General features: G+C 41.5%; 1 protein-coding gene across 6 annotated transcripts in view; it reads left to right on the top strand.

Moving 5' to 3' along the window:
• The window catches only part of GABRR3 (gamma-aminobutyric acid type A receptor subunit rho3), a 39,200-nt gene extending 18,819 nt beyond the window's left edge, over positions 1-20,381 (top strand). For 5 of the 6 annotated variants that reach the window (XM_042456046.1, XM_042456045.1, XM_042456047.1 and 2 more), the window contains 6 exons: positions 452-675; positions 3,980-4,062; positions 6,437-6,577; positions 9,788-9,940; positions 17,068-17,264; positions 19,327-20,381. In XM_042456046.1, coding sequence (XP_042311980.1) covers positions 452-675; positions 3,980-4,062; positions 6,437-6,577; positions 9,788-9,940; positions 17,068-17,264; positions 19,327-19,629 — 1,101 coding nt within the window. In that variant the 3' untranslated portion in view covers positions 19,630-20,381. The remainder of the gene's footprint in view (positions 1-451; positions 676-3,979; positions 4,063-6,436; positions 6,578-9,787; positions 9,941-17,067; positions 17,265-19,326) is intronic. The other variant, XM_042456050.1, reaches the window with a different exon arrangement.
• The last annotated feature ends 1,033 nt before the right edge of the window (positions 20,382-21,414 follow it).

The raw sequence follows: 21,414 nt of genomic DNA, 5'->3' as shown, positions 1-21,414 counted from the left end.
CGTATGCTTATGGTGGACCATCATATTATTTAGCATTTGCTTAATCCAGATTCACTGTGCCTTTTCTATGTATGTAGAGATCAATATAATATTACCAAAGTCTATTTGAGTCTGTTTTCAGTAACTGAATTTGGTACTTAAAGGACTCCTTTGTTGGGTGCGGGGAGCAAACAGGGAGGAGTCTTTTTCCTAGATAAGGATACTTTGGCAACACAGTATTAATGCATACTGTGCAAACCACTACCATAAAAAGGACCTGCTATCCACTCTGCAGGACTTTGTTAATAAAGTAGATAACTCTGCTAATAAAGCAGAGGACAACATCTTCTCAGAAAAGTCCTTAGCTTTAGCTGTTTCTACAGACTGTATTATTAAACTGATAAAGTTGTGCTTGGTAAAAAAAATTAAACAAATTTCCTCTTAATTTCCTTCATACTTTCTTTCCATAAAGGACTTCACAATGACTTTATATCTCAGACATTATTGGAAAGATGAGAGACTCTCATTTCCTAGTACCAGAAACAAAAGTATGACCTTTGATGGAAGACTAATAAAAAAGATCTGGGTACCTGATATATTTTTTGTTCACTCTAAAAGATCTTTCATCCATGACACGACGATGGAGAATGTTATGTTACGTGTTTACCCAGATGGCAATGTGCTCTTCAGTTTACGGTAAGTACAGCAGACCTTTTCTCTTCCAGTGGTTGGAGATCAAACATGCATTTGGGAGAACCACCATATACTATATTAGCTCATGGTCATTAGCTCTGTGCCAGAACTTGGGAAAGATATGAAGTCGTAGGCTTTCATGGCCAGCATCTATAGCTTTTTGTGGGGTTTTCGGGCTTTGTGGCCATGTTCTAGAAGAGTTGTTTCCTGACATTTTGCCAACATCTGTGGCTGGCATCTTCATCTTCTCTGAAGATGCCAGCACAAATGCTGGTGAAAAGTCAGGAATAAACTCTTCTAGACCATGGCCACAAAGCCCGAAAAACCCACAAAAAACTTTGGGAAAGATACTTTTAAGACTGCAATTTCCAGAATGTACCAGTCAACATGGCTAGTAGCCAACCCTGCTTGCTGGAAAACTCTGGAAGATATTGTTAAAAAAAAAACCCACACAACTTTTTCAAGCTCCACTATGTACTGTGAGCCTTATAAAAATTATTGGCATTGACGGATTATTTCCCTGATTCATATAGCCTGTATAGTTTTTCTATCACATATGGATGAATTTCATCTCATGTTCATAGTCTTAAAATTTATGTCCTTGCCAATGTCTGATATCAAATTAACGTCCTGCATCCTGCTGTATTATTTTACTTCTTTCTGTCTGTCCATTCATCAGTCCATTCAACTTTATAATTAGACATTCTTTCGATGCTTCCATGATACGAAGTAATGTGGATGGTGTCTGAGAAGAAATCTTTTTCAGTGGTGACCTGGGGAGGCTGGCCTAGTGTCTACTATAGGCGGGACACGGACTGCCAATTTGGGGCGCGCTGCAGCTGCCCATTTGCGCCACGTATGGGGCCAGGGCAGCCACAGCGGCAGCCACAGCAGCAGCTCAAACACCCCAATACAGCACTTTTAGGGACCAGGGAGAAGCGGCAAAATGCCACTCCTCCCTGGTCCCGAAAAGGGGTGTCCTTGTGGCTTCATGCCCCAGGACACCCTGGGAGCTGCAGCCAGGGGAGAAAGGGGCCACTTGGCCCCTTTCCCCCTGGCGCCGTTTCCCTGTCAATCTAGTTGCCGCGGAAACGAGGCGCCCTCCGGGAAGGAGCTCCATTTTGGAACTCCTTCCTGCCCTGTGATTAGGCCGCCACAAGCGTCCTGACGCAGGGCCAGGACGTAATGGCTGAGCTGTGCCATTTGGACGCAACACAGCCATTATGTCAAAATGGTGGCGCACATGTAGACAGGGCGCCGCCATTTTGACATACTGAGTAGATCCTAGGGTTAGGGAGCATCTAAAAAGTACGCTCCCAGGCAACCCTAGCACATACTCAGTACGTGCGTCAAGGCCCATCTATACAGGGCCCAAGTATCTTTTCAGCAGCAGGCAAAAGTCCTAAATAAATAAATAAGCAAGCAAGCAAGCTACAGTTTATAAATCTTCAAAGCAATTAAAGTAGTTAATAGGCTTGTTATGCTCTACTGAGGCGTTATTTATTTATTTATTTATTTACTGTAAGCCACCTGGGGCAGGATATAAATCAGATAAATACATTTGCTATGTTTTCCTGCTGGTTTAAATGTTTGTGTCAGTGTGTATCACTCTGCTATAATATACATTTATTATTGCATTATTACATTGAGCAGTTTACTTTGGGAATGCAAAGTGGATAAAATACCTGACACCTTCCAGATATTTTAGATTACTACTCTCATATGCTCCAGTCATCATGGCAAAGGGCTAGAGATTACGGAAACTATAGTCTGAAATATCTGAAGGGCACCAGGTTTCCTCCCTCATGTAAATTCATTATAATTTCATCGTGGGAGACTTAGAGTGAAGAAAGGTTGTCTGTCACTTGTCTCTTTAATCACCATTTCCCATGGGGCAAGGTGAAAAAGAAAGGACAAAGTTTCTATGGTGCGGGACAGACTGCCCGAAAAGGGCGGCTTGCTGGTGGTCTAGTTCCCTCTGGAGTGAAGCTGCTACCACCAAACCGCACATCTTCACTCTGGAGGAAAAAGAACCTGCAAAAAATGATTTTTTTCTGCCGCGCCAGTTACGTCCGAGTGCGCCAATGGCGCACTCGTGATGTAACTGGTGCAGTATGGCGTGCAGCCGCTATGCATCCGTTATGTCATAATGGTGGCACCTGTGTACACAGGGCATCACCATTATGCCACCATCCATATGTGCTAGGGTTAGGGACTGTGCAGTTGCTGCGTGGTCCCGTAACCCTAGCATGGTGCGAGCATGGCACTTTAGCGCCATGTGTACCGTGCCATAAATGGGTAATAAATGCCACCCACTTCTAATGCACAGTGGATTGAACAAACCCATTTTCCTTAAGTTCCTCATGGCAGCAACAGTGAATCCAGCAATCAAAGCAGTACACCTCAACCATAGAAGAGAGAGACAACTGGTTTTCAAAGTAAAATGCCCATTGTGAGATGCATCATCAAACTCTTCCCGTACAACAAGCATCTGTTGGCACCTTGTCTCTTACTGTATAAGGTTTTGCAAGAGCAGGGCATGTTGGATCCTCCTGTGAATTTTCACAGATCTCCTCTTGATACATTCTACTTATGGATTACAATACAAATGAAATAAAAGAGACTATGTTGGCACCAACCAGACCTCCAAACAGAGCGTGTTCTATAGACAGAGTGTTGTAGCAGAGAAAGCCCTCTCACATGCCCTATGTGAGGTGTTGTTTATGTTAGTGGTGCGACACAGAACAGGGCCCTATCAGCAGATCTCAATTCTCACACTGGTATATATAGGGAAAGGTGTCCCTTAAAGACATTTAGGCTTTTGACATCACCACCACATTGAATCCAGATAGGAAACCACTGTACATACTCACGTATAAGTCTATAAATTTTAATCAAAAAATTGACCCAAAAAACCTGAGTCGACTTATCCATGAGTGAATGTAAGTACTGTACTTTAACTCTTATTTTAAAAAGGCACCATCCCCTGGTGAAAGGCAATAGTCTAATCTGTCCTGGAAGCTCTGACCCCACTCTTTTCACTCATCCACACAGCTTTTAGTATGAGCACAAACATGCCTGCTGGAATTTTGTATGGGTTTTTTGTTTTGGCATTGTTTTCCTTTGCTTCATCCTTTAGATCATTTGTTACATGCCCCTAAGTTTTACCCTCAACGTATCCACAGGTCATATCAGAATCCATAATTTTGGCCCCAAAACCTGCCCTTGACTGATACATGAAGTCGACTTACTAAGACTATTAATAAATGTTATCCTTTATTTTCCCACTCTGTTGTCTTTCTGACAGGATAACCGTTTCTGCCATGTGCTTCATGGACTTCAGTAGGTTCCCACTTGATACTCAGAACTGCTCTTTAGAGCTGGAAAGCTGTAAGTCTGGCTCTCCTATGGCATTATATAATCTCCAACTGTGTATTTTTAATTTACAACATAACAGTTTTACTTATACACCTTTAAAGCAGAGGGGGAATGGTGTGACCATCCCAATGCTCTTGGATAGCAAAGCTAATGGTAAGAAATGCTGGGAGTTGTGGGTGAACATTTAGAAGCTGTTGAAGTATGTGAAACAGTACCTGTCCTCTTAAGAGGACTGGTGCTTTCAAATGCTCTTGTAAACTGGCCTCCCTAAAGTTATATTTGTAAAAAGAGGGAGAATAACAGCCCTTTCCTTGAAGGAAAAACTGCACCCTTTCTAAGCAAACAAAATGTTTTGTCGTTTATGTATCTAGTTCCTCTTAGTATAATTTTGCACCCCTTCTAAGCTAACAAAAGCAATGGACATCACTGAGTTTCTATGAGGACTGGGTTCCTGCCATTTAATGAGATTTGGAATTGGTTTGGATAATTCTCTAGAGGTCATTTCAAATCCTTGAGTATGTGATTGTAACAAGGAAAGAGTTAACTGATTAAAGTTGGTTACATCTGATGGACAAATCTAGTCCTGTTACTTCTATTATCATTAAGCAGATATCTGGAAATGAGGCCTACCCCCATCTGCCCTCTCCCTGGAACAGCTTCTCCTGAATATTTACAGAATGGGGAATGAATCATTCTTTAGTGCTCTCTGCCTGCTGTCAATGGGTAGGGAGATACGCCTGTTGTTTGGTAGCAGCAGTTGGGAGAGATTGACACAGGCTGGAGAGTCTGAAACCCAGGTGAAGCTTTGAAAACATTTTGAGGCTGATGCTGGCCATGTATCCTACACTGCTGAGGAAAATCTTCAAGTGGAAGGTCTCCTCTGTGTGAAGGGCTGTCTACTTCAAATCCTGTCTAAAGGAAAAGAACCAGAAGGAGACCTGGTAGTGTCATACACTCTTGATGTCCATTCAGCTGCAGTTTGGAGCTGTAGTGGCATGTACTGGGTGGAATGCTCTTCCATCGCAACCTCAAGATGCTCCAACTGTCCTTAGTTTCTTTATACACATTAAAAACATCTTTGTTTGAGGAAACTTACACTATAAGGCAGGATTGGGAAACGGAGGAGGAGGAGGGGAACCAATTTTTCGCCTCTCTACACTGGCACACCAAACCCCATTCTCTCTAAAAACTATTTTTTCTTTGAGCGTTTTTTCACTCAATAGCTCAAAACCACTGCAAAATGCATTTTTGCTCCTCCTCAACCCCCCAAGAGCTTAGATACGGTAATATCCTGCCAGAACAATTCCCATCAGCCAAAAATCAGCTGTAACTGAAACAGGAAGTGAGTAACATTTGTATTTTTAATTTGTCTGATTTTCAGGAGTTCTAGAACGTTCTTAGAATATGTGGGGGAACAAAACCATATCATTGTCCAGTGGTTTTGAGTTGTTCTGTGGCGCTCAGAACTGCAAAAAACAAAAATCACCCAGATTTTTAAAATGTACGGGTAGAGGCTTTGAAGAGCTTCATTTGGTTCTCCTACCTCTGCTAAAATGTCTAACCTGACATTTACCTGTTGGACTTCAGAAAGAATGTGTGTTTCTTTTCTATGTGTTGTGTATGGTGTAAATTTTATTGATATACTATGCTCTGAAATTGTTGGATATCAGCAGTATACATATATTTGTTAATAAAGAATAAGAAGGGAGATCAGTCGGATCTATCCACAGCTAGCACCTGAATGAGCAGGCACACAGCTTGCCAATCTTTCCCACTATGTTTCAATGCATTGTATTTCTTTTTTTAATTGTAGTAATTTAATTAATAATCTAATGAGTAGAGGAATGTCTGGTGGAATGTTAAGGAGCTGTGAGGTGAGACATGATCAGATTGGTATATAGGAATAAATGAACTGTATATCACAGGTGTGCCATAAACTTGCTCTGACCTATTTCCAACAAAACTGAATACTAGTTTAAAGACTCCCACATCCCACTTGAAAAACTGGGATGAGAATCATGTGGTCCTACAGATGTTGGACTATGACTTCCAGCAGTTCAAGCCATTTATGAAAAATGCTGAAAGGTGTCATCAAAAATCTGAAGGAGAATCTATGATTCTCACATGATTTAAAATGTATACTTTTCTAGATGTACTAAGCACGTGTGTATTTCTATCAAATATGTCCACAACTGTCCATCTGAATGTGGATTCTAGAGTGCAATGCATCCACTCAGTGAGCAAACAGAAAGTACAGATTGAGCAAAGCATTGAGAGGGATGGAGATCCAGATTCGTTACACATTGCTAGCATATGCAATTATTCTACTAGTAATAAAATACATAATTGGTTAATTTCTTTTTTTAAAAAAATCATTGTCCCACAGATGCCTACAATGAAGATGATTTGATGCTATATTGGAAGCATGGCAATGAATCCCTCGCCACAGATGAACATATTTCCCTTTCCCAGTTCTTCATTGAAGAATTCAGTGCTTCAAGTGGATTAGCATTCTACAGCAGTACAGGTATAGCACCTAACTGGCAGGTGATAAAAGTATTGTTTATTTAATTTATATCCCATTTTTCTGTCAAAAAAGAGTTTCCCTCTCTTTCTTGGGAGGCCTTTAAACTGAGGCTGGATGGGCATCTTTCAGAAGTGGTTTAGTAGTGTTTTCCTGCATGGCAGGGATTGGACTAGATTGCTCTTGTGTTACCTTCCAGTTGTAAGATTCTGATTCAGTGATATTGTACTTGCTCAAAAACATTCCCATTGTCATCATCATTTCACAAGCCACACTATCAGGACTTAGAAAAGTAAATGCGATGTGTTTGATTGTTTGATTATACCTCCCCCAGAACCCCCTAGTTGATATAGATGGATAGATGGGGATTCTGGAAGATGCAGTCCCAAAAAGTAACTTTCCTAAACTTTGACTGGTATTGAGTGCCTGACCCTGAAAGCAATTTTTGATGGTTAACTTCAGTGAGCCCTGGTGTAGATGAAAATCTTTGTGTTTCTTTTCTTGTAACTGCATGCATAAATTGAAGTCAAATCATTTAAATGTCTCTGTCTATGCCTAAACGAATTCAGGAAAAGCCCATTTCTCATTCACCCACCCACTTAAAGGGAAACAAAAACATTCCTATTTATATGTTGTAAGCCATATCTACCCCACTCCATCAACAGTACTCCACAAGAACAATTCTAAGGAAATCTTTAAAGAAACACAGACAAACCAACAGGCAAAATTATCTTCACTTTCTTCATCTCCACTGATTTTTCTATTGTCCAGGAGTCTCTTTATCACTGTCCTCCTCTGGTGCTATCTTCCTCTCCTCTCCTTTCAAAGGTCTCACTTCTCTGTGTATTGTCTTATCTGACCACTTTGTTTTTTCCGTTGGTTCACTCCTCCTGGTGTCTTGTGTGGTCTTCTCTGCACTTTCTCCATGTGTCTTTACTGCCAGTCTTCTTTCTCTCAGCTGTTGTGCATCCACTTCCCCCATTCATTTCCTACACAGGAGAAACATGAGGGAGAGCCAGGCAGGCCTTTCTTTCCTGTGCTTGCCTCTGATTGAACAACAAAATAATGCACTGTGGACTTCCTCTTTTTGATCTGCCCAACATTTCTTTGCTGCCCACTGTTTCTACAGCTTGTTGCTGTAGCCGCCACAGAGTCAGAAACTCTGATGAGTAGGACAGGGAAGGTATAATATAATATATTATAACATAATAGTACTGTAATGTATTGGTTTGAGCATCCTATCCAACTCAGCAAAAGACAAGCTTTCTATGTTTCTAGCTTTGTGAAAATTCCAGTTAATAATAAACTATTTATCTAGGATAGACATATAGGAAAGGTTTATGACTTTAGACAGGATCATGAGAACAGAAGTTTCATTAATGTCACGTGAGAGAAGATTTTCATTTCAGCAGTTATTTTTTCTGTTGACTTCTGTGCCGTGGGACTGTATACCAATATTTCACTAGATGGCACTGTCTCCCCTGTATATTGCCACTGGCCCAATAATGAAATACAGTGGTACCCCGGGATACGAATGCGCCGGGTTACGAATTTTTCGGGATACGAAAAAATCCCATAGGGATTTATTGCTTCGGCTTACGAAGGTTTCTTCGGGTTACGAAAAAACCGCGGCGCTATTTTCCGCCACCGGAGGGCAGCAGAGAGCTATTTTTCCATTAGCGCCTATGGGAATTCGGCTTACGAAGGTATTTCGGGTTACGAAATTAACCGCGGAACGAATTAATTTCGTAACCCGGGGTACCACTGTACTCTGTTTAATATCAAAATACTGATGCTAATAAAGAGGTTAGAGCAAATATAATCTGAAAGACTGATACTTCAGAAGCCTTTTGGCAAGGATGAGTGCTAACTGTATACTTCATGATGAAGTTGATGATGGTAATTCTGTGTAATTGTTTTTAGCTTGTACTTTGCTAGCATTTCCATTATTTACCATCATTTGGCAGTGTTCTTGCTTTCCAACATTTCTGTGTAGAAAAACATTGCTGTGATGCTGGACATCTGAGGTGGACAAACCTGGTTATAGGATTTACACCCTCTTTCTGGTGGCGGGGTCCTATGTTGTCAAAGTCACATGAATAACCCTCATTCTTGTTCAGGGTCAGACCTACCATTTAGCAAAGTGAGAATGCTACTTCAGGCCACAATTTTTGGGTGTCATGAAAGGCCAGCAATTTGTTAGAAATTTTGCTATTTTCTTTCTTTTCTTTTCTTTTCCTGGCAGGAATAGAATTTAGTGCTTATGGATTAAACAAATATTTGTTATGGCCATAGACAAGTGTGTAGTGCTTATAGGATTTTCTGCCTCATGTTTCAAAATAATGTGGTACTATGATCCTTGACTCTTGACATCAGATGCTCCATCTCAGGCAGCAAAATGCTTTGGACCACTTCTGTTACCACTGTTATTGAGACTGCTCAAAGGATACTGCTAGACTTTAAAAGGCCACATGTGAACAACAAATCAGAGGTGGCAGTACATGTGATATTTTCCATATACAGTGCCAGATGGCTATGTAGACAGAATCCCCAGTGATTCATAAAGCTCACTGGGTGACCTTGGGACAGTCAGACTTTTGCCTCCTGATCTACCTCAGTGGGAGGAGGAGAGCCATATGTGCTGCTTTATGGGAGGAAAAATGGGATATTATGTAGTTAGTAAATACATACATACATCTCCAAAGCACTGTATCTCAAACATGGTGTATTAAAAAGCATAAAAGATGTCAAGTCTAAAGTGGGGCTCTGAAAGGGTTTTAGGCAGAGGAATGCAGATGGAATTAAACTGTAGTATTTAGATGTAATCTCAAAATGTTGAGAAGCTTCAAACTGATTCCTTTTCTAAAGCACAGCAGTATTAAACAGAGCTTGGAAAATCTGCTTGTTGTTGTTGTTGTTGAGTGCGTTCAAATCATTTCTGACTTGTGGTGACCTTAAGATGAACCTATCATGGGGGTTTCTTGGCAAGATTTGTTCAGAGCAAGTTTGCCTTTGCCTTTCTCTGAGGTTGAGAGGTTGACTTGGCCAAGGTCACCCAATGGGTTTCCATGGCTGAGCAGGGAGTCCAGAGTCGTAGCCCAATATTCAAACCATTATGCCACACTGGCTCTATGTAACTATTAGCGAGGCACAATTAAATAGAAGGTGGAGCATAATGTGTATTGATGTTAATAAATAATCTGTTTATTCTAGGTTGGTACAATCGCCTGTTTATCAATTTTACTTTGAGGAGGCATATTTTCTTTTTTGTACTGCAATCCTATTTCCCATCTATGCTGATGGTGATGCTGTCGTGGGTTTCATTTTGGATTGATCGAAGAGCTGTTCCTGCAAGAGTATCACTAGGTACGCTTTATTCTGAAAATATTTTGCTGTGGTTGTATTGACTTTGTAGTTAGCTTGCAGAAGCTGTACAGTGGCTGACAAGATTCATCTGTAGATAAATATGTAAATATTATCTTACATTGTCTTTACACTTCTTTCATTAATGGTAAAACAAACTTAAATTCCTCTTTGCTTTTTCATATGATACCACAAGGGTTGTGAGATGCAACAGTACAAGAAGGAGGGGATGAACTATCTGTAGGTTTAATTAACTCACCATTTCTATTTGACGTTATCTGCCACAAAAGTAATGTATTGTAAAGTCACTTTTGCCCTGCTTGAAAGTAATGGCTGACCTGGTCAATAAACCCAATGTCTATTAGCTTAGCCATAAGTGACACCAGAGCATTGGAAAGCAGATTGTTAATAAAAGTGGAGTTAAATGAACATTTACCAAATATAAATGACCGATTCTATGTGTGTGAACTGGCTGGCATATTTATATGCAGCAGCGCTGGGCAAAGTTACTTTTTGGACTGCAGTGTGGTTGGTGGGTTTTGTTAGTGATAGTCAAAAATGTAACTTTTCCAAGCTGTGCTAGAATGTGTCCACATGCATCGGTATGTATGACGAGATGTCAGTAATAGGGAACTTTGTCATTGGGAGCTAGGTGATTTAGATCAGTGTGCCTACCTGCAGACAAAGAAACAGCAGTGTGAAAGAATTGCCCTGAAACTGAAAGGTAAGAAAGAGCCCATGGATAGGCCAGACCTAGCATAAATATTAAAAATCCTGGATCAGACCAAGATGTCCATCTAGTCCAGGATTCCTCTCAGAGGCTGACAGTATTCCTCTGGGAAGTTTACTATCAGGATATGAAGGCAATAGCAGCGCGCACACACCTTATCCTCCGCATTTGCAATTCTAAGGAGTGCCTTTGAATTTGAAAGTCCCATACAGGTGTCATGGGCCCATTGTAGACAGGCCTTTAATACGCCCCCGTCACATGCTTGGGGTTGGCTGAGGACCTAGCGTCCATACTGGCCTCACGCCTAGCACATGATGGGGGCATAAAAATGGCAGCACCCTATGCACATGGGCACCACCATTTTGACGTGCCGGATGCTTAGCATCCGCACGTCCCCCTGCACTTGCGATGTCACAAGTGCACCATTTGCACACTTGTGTGTCGCAAGCGCGATGCAAAAAGAAGTCGCTTTTTGCGGCTTCTTTTTCCACCGCTGAGAAGGCTCCCCGTTTGGAGGCTGAGGCTTCCCGGTGGCGGAAATGGAGGCAGCAACAGACCACCCTTTTTGGGCGGTCTGTAAACTGCCATGGCTAAAGTAGCATCGCTGGGAAGTTATTTCTTGGGACTGCATCTGCCAGAATTCCATCAGGTAGCATTGCTTGGGACAGCGGCTCAGCACTTAGGATACTGACTCTTTCAGCAGTCTGATACCCAAGTGCCATGTGATGGGGTGAGCTCCCATCACTAGTCTCAGCTTCTGCCAGCCTAGCAACCTAGCAATTACATGAAAGCATGTAAAAGTGCAAGTAGATACATAGGTACCACTTCAGTGGGAAGGCAACAGCATTCTGTGCAGTCATGCTGGCCACATGACCACAGAGTTGTCTGATTGTGCCTACCCCCTACAGTCAGACACGATAGGAGAACCTTGTCAAAGGGGAAACCTGTACCTTTACCTTTAGCATTGCTTGGGTTTCTGGGAGTTGCAGTCCAAAAATGTAACTTTTCCAAGCTCTGAGTATCAACTGTACATTAGATTCAACTTCCTGCCCTTCCTAGCTTGTTTCTCCTTCTTACTATTTCCCCCTCAAGCTGTCTGGACTTAGATTTAAGCTTGACTCATCATGGCCTTGGCTAGTGCATGGCGATGTAGTTATGGAGGAATCAACATGAGTTGTCCCCTCCCCATAAAAATTTTCTCCCCAATGAAATTTCTAGCATTTGTAGTAACTTAAAGCTTCAGTTGAGCATTTAGAAATAAATACTATACACTTTAGCTATCCAAAGAAAAGGGGCATGCAGAGTTAGCCAGTGTGATGTAGTAGTTTTTAGTGATGGACTACAAATCTGGAGACCAGGGTTCAAATGTCCACTCAGATATGGAAATTCAATGGATGGCCTTGGGCAAGTCACACTCACTCAACCTCAGTGGATGGCAAGGGCAAACCCCTCTCTGAACAAATATTGATAAGAAAACCCTGTGACATATTTACTTCAGAGTTGCCATAAGTCACAAATAACTTGACGACACACAATAACAACAATAAGAGTTACCAAAGGAATGCAAACACAGCAACTATAACTGTATGATGTGTAAATCATTTTCAGTATCTCATTCTCTGCAATGCTAGAATTTTTGGGACTGAAGAAACATGGGGGGGGGTTACTTGGGAGTACAATGCCCTCATTTTGCCCCCACTAACTACACCCCTGCTAGTGCCAGATGATAACATGCTTTGCAACAACAATCAGCTCTTTTTCCCCTGTGCTTTTTTACTGATACCCACCAAGGCCAAATGAAACATGCAGGTATGTATATCTGTGAACAGAACTGACTTGCATGAATGAAAAATAAGGTTAGTAGGCAGTCAGTGCAAATCTAAACCCATTCCGAAATAATAATCTTTAAATTACAGTATATGTGGAGAAGTGATCCTGTGCAGTACTAGACAGAGGGCCAAATGGCCTAAGATCGTAAGGCATTTGACCTTAAGTGCAGGATTTTTCTTTCAGATATGAACCACAGCCAGAGGAGGAATGAGATGACTTTAGCATGGAGGCTAAAATCTTTGTCCCATGACTCAAACTGGGCAGGGGAAATGTCTGCATTTTGCATGAGGAATAATATTCCTGTTCCTAAGAAAATTATATAGGAACCTCAAATCTGGATGGGATCCTAACAGAAGGCAATAGACCTAAATCCCTTTTCCATACTAGGCTCCCAATCAAGATCTCCCCCTGCACTATTTTTGGAAAAAGAAGTCCTGCTACTCAAGGGCAGACAACATGATTAATGGTACATGTTTGTTAGGAAAGTTCTGTTGCAGGTACATACTTATACGATTACATATTTGTGCATTTTCTTTGCATTTTCCTGTACCTCTGTTTTCCAGCCTTGGCTCTTTCAATTGATATCATACTTTGAAACAACACCCCTAGGGTGGACTAAAGAAAGGCATAGTATCTCAAGGCAGGGATGAACTGAACATACAGTGGACCCTTGTTATACACTGGGGTTAGGTTCCAAGATTCCCTGTGGATAACAAAATCCATGCATGCTCAAGTCCCATTAAATATAATGACATAGCAAAATGGTGTCCCTTATAAAAATGGAAAATCAAGTTTGATATTTGAAATTTATACTTTTTTTTAAAACATTTTCAAACCATGGATGCTTGAATCCGTATATAAAAAATCCGTGTATAAGAAAGGCTGACTGTATAATGTTTGACCCAGACGTCATCTCTGAGATGATGAGAAGTAATCACATTTGTAGTCAGGCAGAGCTTTTATCATATAGAATTTGGGGCTTGGTAGGAAACTACAGTTTACTTGCTGTTTGTTGTTGTGTGCCTTCAAGTCGTTCCCAGCACACAACTTACCATGGGGCTTGCTTGGCAAGATTTGTTCAGAGGAGGTTTGCCATTGTTGTAAATATATGTAGTATTATGGACTTGAGGGCAATAGATACAGGTAGTCATACCTATGTAAATGTCTTGCTATACACAAAAAGAGAGGCAACTTTGGAAGTTTTAAAACATAGGTGGGAAATCTCTGTACCTCTAGATGCTATTAGAATGCAGCCACTCATCAGCTCCAGCCAGTATGGTATGAAGTCAGGAATGATGGTCATTGCAGTCCAGCAGCATCTGGAAGGGCCACAGATTCCATATTCCTGAGTAAGAAGTTCAGACTATAAGGTATCTTATAGGCCCAGATGATGATGGTGATGATGCTTATTTATATCCCACCTTCCACCCAGTACAGGGACTCAAAGCGGCTTACAAATCTAAAACAGTCCATGTTAAGAAGCCTTCAAGTGATTATCCTAACTACCATAGGTAATCTTAGTTGGAGGGGATTAATTATTGTCTGTACCTAGGCTTCCCATATCCCGCCGGGGGGGCGGAACTTTCCCGATTTGGGGTGGGTCCGCATAGTCCCGCCCTGGTTTGGCCCCGCCCCCGGGACTCTGCCCCCCCCCAGCGAGTCCTCCAGGCTTGGCTGGGGCTTGGAGGACGGCTGTCTCCCAAGCCCTGGCCATGCCCTGGAGGCTCCTCCGCGATAGCGGATTCCTCCAGGCTTGGCTGGGGCTTGGAGGACGGCTGTCTCCCAAGCCCTGGCCATGCCCTGGAGGCTCCTCCGCAATCGCGGAGTCCTCCAGGCTTGGCTGGGGCTTGGAGGACGGCTGAAGCGAAGCCCCCAAACCCCTGCCTGGCTGCCTCCGTCGCGGGGGGGGGGAATCCCGGGGGTGGGGGCAAAACGGCGACGGAGGCAGCCAGGCAAGGGTTTGGAGTTTCGCTTCAGCGAGGCCCCATTCCCTTGCCTGGCTTCCTCTGTTGGCGACGGAGGCAGCCAGGCAGAGGAAAGAGCCTTACCTCTTTCTCCTCCTCCTCTTCTTCTGCCTCCTCTCCTCCTCCCTTTCTTCCTCCCCTTCTTCCTCCTTCTTCTTTCTCCTCCTCTGCCTCCTCTCCTCCTCCCTTTCTTCCTCCCCTTCTTCCTCCTTCTTCTTTCTCCTCCTCTTCCTCCCCTTCTTCCTCCTCCTCTTCTTCTTCTCCTCTTCCTCCTCCTCTGCCTTTTCCACTCTTCCTCCTCTTCAATGCCCAGATGTGCTGTTTGGAATGGGGAAGGAAGGTTGGCCAGAAAGGGAAGTCCGTTTCTGCCATCTGTCTAGGAACAATGCCAAAATGTCCTCCATTTTGATCATGCCTAAGAAACATGCATTTATATTAACATTTTTTAAAAATAATCAATTTTTGCGTATCCTCCATTTGAAAATTTTGTCCTACTTTTGTCCTACATTTGTCCCAGTTTGGAGGTCCAGAATTATGGCAACCCTATCTGTACCCATACTACACCAGCAATGCCAATAGCAAGTACATTTTTATACTGCTTATCAGTGTACAGTACTAAGTAGTTTACAAAGTGTTAGCTAATTTTCCCCAACAAGCTGGGTACTCATTAGTGACCTACGGAAGGATACCAGGCTGAGTTGATCAGGAACTCCTGGCTGGCTGCAGTACAGGCATTTAACCACTGGACCACCAGGGTTCCTTTAAAAGGGCTTCAAAAGAAATTGTTTCTTTTGGTGTCATTGATTATGTTTTTGTATATTGAGACGTAAGCTGCTATCAATGCAAATGCTGTCCCACTTCTAGCGCAAAGAGGAGTTAAGGGGTGGGATTTTCATTAAGGAAAATTGGGGAGGAGGATTGTGCACCATCATCTGGTGGACATTTCACTGTTATCATCACAGGAAAGGCAGCAGTACTTCTCCACCACCCCCAAAAGGCATGTTTAAGATACAAGGCTACTTTTTTTATCAACCCAACAAATAATACATGCTTTCTTAAATTATTAATTTTGTCAGTGTATACTGTTTTATCCTCTTCTTCCCTTACCCCTCCCAGTTCCGCAAGGATCAATATAGCTAATGTCAAAAAGCATAGTGGTTAATGGATATTAATGCTCTGTCCTATGGACCACTGCTATGACATAGCTGCTCCTGGAATCAGGCAAGGTTTAATTGCTAGAAAGATTTTAAAGAAAATGCTTTATTTCCCATTACTCATCCTGATTAGCAAAGCAATGTTCCCAGAAACTGAATATGTGGTATCTTGCTTCTTACTGAAGGGATACCCTTGAGAGCTATAGGTTGAGGGGGAAAAGAAACAAAATTCAATTTGTTAAAATGTCTGTTGAAGCAGGAATAGGATTTGTGTGTTCCTCCAAATGCTGGGCTATGCCTTCAGAAGCTTTCTGACTAACATAGTCAGTGGCAAAAAAGCAAAGGAATTCTAGTTCAGCACTTTGAGGACCACACAATTGTATTAAACAACCACACTTTTCAAGCTGAAAAGGTATACTAATGATACTGAAGAGGTCTTAAAGAAAAAAAATGAGTTTTATAGGAGATACAAGCAAGAACCCTACCAAAAGGTAGGGAAATTTTATCTAATAGGCTGTCCAAAATTTTATCTTAAAATAAATGTGAAAAATGCAAGCTAGTCTGGGCTTCACATTTCAATTCTCTCTAAGTTTGTCTGCAAAGTTAAATAATCCACTGGATAAGATCTTTTAGACTCTTGATGGTGATCCACTGGGACATCTCCAAGACCCCTTATCCTCTACCTCTCTGCTCAGGTTCTGTGGCCTCTCTGGTTAAGTCTAACCATCTGGTGTGCAGTCTTCCTCTCTTTCTACTGCCTTCTACCTTTCTTAACATAATTGCCTTTTCCAATGAATCATGTCTTCTCATGATATGGCCAAAGTACGACTGCCTCAATTTAGTCATCTTGGCTTCCAAGGAGAGTTCAGGCTTGATCTGTCCTAGAACCCATTTGTGGAGTCCTGAGCATTTAAAAGAGAAAGGTGGAGCTAATCCTCTGGCCACATTCAAAGTAAAAAACACACAAAAGGCTTGGAGTCTTACTAACCTTACACTGCTACTGATCCTTGAACACTGGTTGAAATCTAGCAATAATATCACAAATCAAGGGAGTCTGAGGAGTGAAGCAGATGCCGCAAAAGGTCCATGCCAGGCCCTCACTACCGTTTTTTGCCCCAGAACCATGGGAGCTGTCCTAAACCAGGCGCCATAAAGAGTCGGTATTTAGTCGCTCCTTACAGAGCTGGTTCTTTGAGAAAGGGCTGCACCTATGGTGGCTTCCAATCACATTTGGGGTGTGCATCATCCGAATGTCACACCCCCAATGCGGCCTGATGGCAGCCCTTTTGGGCTGTCTGTTTGAGGCCTATGTTAGGGTTTTTTTCTGATCCTTTCAGTCTTTTTTGACAGTGGAAAAAAAACACTAGCCATTTTATCATCTGGCATTACTGTACATATTTTAGCAAAGTACAAGAACATGCTGATATTGCCCCTTTTCCTCCCTTTTGGCAGGTATAACTACTGTGCTGACAATGTCAACCATAATCACAGGAGTAAGTGCCTCAATGCCTCAGGTGTCTTACATAAAAGCCGTGGATATATACTTATGGATCAGTTTTCTCTTTGTCTTCCTCTCGGTCATTGAATATGCAGCTGTAAATTATCTCACCACAGTTGAAGAACGGAAACAGCTGAAAAAGAGAGGGAAGGTATGCATTTGTGTGTTTCTTCATTTTACCTGACAATTTAAAATTATTTTTAAATTTCACAGAATCATAGAATCGTATGGTTGGAAGAGACCACAAGGGCCATCCAGTCCAAGCCCCTGCCATGCAGGAAATCTCATCACAAATATGTACATCAGAAATAGAAACATATTATCACATGTTTCCAAAATATTGGAAACAGGGTCAGAGACAATAGAGAGTATATTTAACAAAAATAGTATTAAAGCCAAATTTTACTTACTGGGATTGACTGGAGAGGATAGAACACTAAAGACATATGAAAAGCTATTACAGTATCTGATTACAGTGGCCAGATTAACAAAAGTGGAAAAGTATGGAAACACCTTCAACAGATGATTGGATTTTGAAGACTTTGGAATCAGCTGATACCTCACACTAAGCCACAAAGATGTGTTTCTAGCTTTTGTAGCATTGATCTATCACGTTTCATTCATCTCTTTCTGAACTTGCACAGCAGAAGCAAATGTGAACATATTAGAGGTAAATGAAGGAAAGACCATCTGGTGTCTGCAGCAAAAGAACATAGATAGATCTAGTGTAAGCAACTGTTAGTTCCTTATTTGCTCATTGTTCTAGAAGGATGACAGATGAGAAGTGACCTTTCATACACATTCTTTGATCTCCCCCACCCCACCCCGAAAGGGAAGTATCTTGCAATTATTTCTCTTCGCTCCAATTGTTTTATCAGAAGATACATAGTTCCTATGGATTGGTACCACATTTAGGGGTGTACAGATGGCTCCAAAGGAGCGGCTTGCCATCGCCCCCTTTGCTCACTGGATCAGGGCTGCAGCAACTGCATGCCACAACCCCGATCTGGCATTTTTCTGACCCAAAAAGAAGCAGCAAAATGCCGCTCCTTTGGGGAGTGGAAAAAAGTCACCCTTGCTGTGGTGGCAGTGTTTTTACTGTGTTTTTTTGGCGCAGTGTGTCTAAATGCTGCGCCGAAGAAATGCCATGAATCCACCCGCAGTCTGGTCAGCCCGATGGCTTCCCAGCAGTTTGGGGGTGGAGTCGAGGTGTGCAGTGTGCAGTCGCCATGCCCCCATTCCACCTTGATGCTGGTCCTTTTGGCTGGTCTATACAACTCATTTGTCATTTTTAGAGGAAACCTACAGAAGTTCCATTGTTTCCAAAGGTTCTAGTCTAATTATGGTATAGTTGTAGTTATGTCACTGCAATTTGAATGAAAGATTAGATTAAGATTAGAATTTCCATGGGAGATAGCCTTGTCAATTTTTCGCATCAAAAACTACCAAAAATCTTCTTACAAGTTCTTCTTATGGTATAAACTTTCATGGAGATCAGATGCATAAAGTGTACATTTGATGAAGTAGATTGAACTGTAGGAAATCAGAGCTGGCCCTATCATAAGGCCTACCTAAGATGGCAAATATGGCAAGAAAGCAGTAGCTACACTCCAGCCTTTTATTGCCCTTGAAATACAGAGTTGGGTGACAAGGATTAGTGTGCTGCCCTCAGATCTGGTGGCAGATGCTATCTGGTTATCATTGTTGAAGTAAGATTCACACACACACACACCAATCCAGTTGGTTTCTGTACATGGAATAGAGAGAGTGTATGTATGTGATGTGTATGCATCTACATGCATGTGCTATTTTGTCTTTTGCCTCAGGCAGCAAATTGTCCAAGGCTAGTTCTATACGAAAGCACACACTATAACACAACTTGTTCAGGCTTTAAGGAACCAGAATACTTTTTAGTCTTTAACCTTAGAATGTAAATTAATTTTAAAAGTGATTCCTCTGTTTTCTATCCTACATAAACAACGTTCAAAATAGATGCAGTTTAGTTTGTGCAAATGACCACCCTGTTGATAAGTCTTCAGTTAGGCTATTCTAAACAGGGAAACGATTTCTTTTTCTTCAATTATGTACTATATATAAGTACATAATTGTACTAGATATAACTGAATGGCTCTGGTTCTTTAGTTACAAAGATCTTATGTGAGTAACAGGTTTTCCATCATGTTATTCAACTAATAATAATGTTTTGCTCCTAGGCTGCTGGATTGTATAACATTGATGTAGTGCAAGCAATGGCGTTTGATGGCTGCTATCACGACACGGACACCGACATCGACCTGACAACTTTTTCAGTTAATTCCACAGAGAGCTGTGCACGAGACCGCGCACTCAGTATTGCTAATGTAGATACAACTCGCATAAAAAGGAAAAGATCCTTAAGAGGGAACGTGGGCAGAATCATTTTGCAGAACAACCATGTCATTGACACATATTCAAGAATTATATTTCCTACTGTATATATTGTATTCAACTTTTTTTACTGGGGCTTGTATATATGAATGACGAGAACTAGAAGGTATTTTTCATCTTGCATCAAAAGCATACACACAGCTAATGCCTCTGCAAGCCATAATCAATAAAGAATCAGATCAATATGTGACATTTCAGAGTCTGAAGACAATATTTTGGTAATGAACAAATGAACAGACAATTTCATCTCCTGACTGGGGGGGGGGGGAGGCACTGTTAACTAAGATCCAGTAGCACTTGGGTTTTTAATGTGTTTCTTGTAATTTTATTTCTCAATGATGGGTGATTTTAATTGGTTTTCATGGTATCACCATGACACTTCTTCTGTATCACATATAGGACTGGCAGTTGTGGCTCCTTCCATGCTGTCGTTTAGGTTACAGAACAATTTTAAAGCTGTTAAAAATGACCACTAGTTTGAAGCATGCCATAGCACATCCTCCCTCCTCTACTTATCCATCTCCCTTGCCCCTTATCATGATCCGTATAAACAGAATTTTTCTCGCAAGTAATACCTCCCCCACTTTACTTAGTATATTGTATTCCATCATGCCTAGGTCCAGAAGCAGATGAAAGGTCCTCCCTCCATCGCAAATGCCATTGTCCTGGCCTGGAAGAGAGAGAAGAAGAGACAGTATTTGCTGGACATAATCCCTTTGCCCACAGCTATCCCTTTTCCTTTTGTATCATGTCTTAATTATATTGTAAGCCTGAAGGCAGGGAATTGTTTTTGTTGTTCTTTTACCTGTAAAGTGCCATGTACAGTAATGGCGCTATATGAATAAATTATGGTGATATTTATTATTGCTCTTTGGGTTATCACCAAGGATAGAATTCCACTTTTCTTTATTTAAAGACTTTTAAATCTAAATATTATTTAAATATTTAAGAAGGAAGCTGACTATGATCAAACTCACACCTGATGCTGGAATTTCTAACAATTAAGCTACTGTATATCTTTTAAAAATGTATCAGGTTATCCATATTGGGGGGTCACTGTACTGTAGGAGAGGTGCATAACTTGCTTCCCATGTTTTATCTGTGATGTGGTATGTCTCCCTTGAGTTCACACTGGGCATGCAAGGGCCAGGTATGGAGCACCTCAGACCAGGAAATTGGCAGCAGGGACTTGTGGCCAGTCTTCCATACTAACCACAGTCTAATCGCCCCTTTTCACTCTTTCTATTGAACTTGTTTAAAAGCAGGAGCAACAAATCTCTTGCATAAAATCTGATTTGCCCCTGAACTTGTATATGTGTGCATGAGTTTAGGCCTGGTGTGGCTGCCATTCCACTCAGCCATTTGGCTCATTGTGGAATAACTAAAGAGCAAATGTTTTAAGTGAAGGTTCCCATCTCCTTTGAGTCACAACAGGGAAGAAATATGTAAAATATAAAAAAAGTGCTAACTTGTCCAAAAGGGTAATGCTGTTAATTAACGCAAGCTAATTTAAATTAATACCACATCTCTGGATTTTTTTTTTAAATGCTGGCAGACAAAACCAGTATCTTTATACCATAATCCTATTCATATGTATTGAAAAATAACCTTCAATAGTTTCAGGGATATATTACTATACAAATTTGCCCAGATTGCACTGAACCTAGATGTGGCCCACGGTTGCATGCATTTTATCCCATCCAAACAATAAGAGCCTTGGAAAGCAATGACTTTGTTTGAAGGCTGGCAAGGGGACATAGAAGCTGTTCAGTACTTTTTCATCTGGCCCTTTCCTCTTTCTAAATCTCTCGCACACCAGCTATTTTTGGCCTGAAAGAGAAAGGCTATCTATTTCCCTATTATGATACAAGTTG

This window comes from Sceloporus undulatus, chromosome 3, assembly GCF_019175285.1.
Source record: "Sceloporus undulatus isolate JIND9_A2432 ecotype Alabama chromosome 3, SceUnd_v1.1, whole genome shotgun sequence".
Lineage (NCBI taxonomy): Eukaryota > Metazoa > Chordata > Lepidosauria > Squamata > Phrynosomatidae > Sceloporus > Sceloporus undulatus.
The sequence above is the reverse complement of the archived record's forward strand: the minus strand, read 5'-3'. Positions and strand labels throughout refer to the sequence as shown.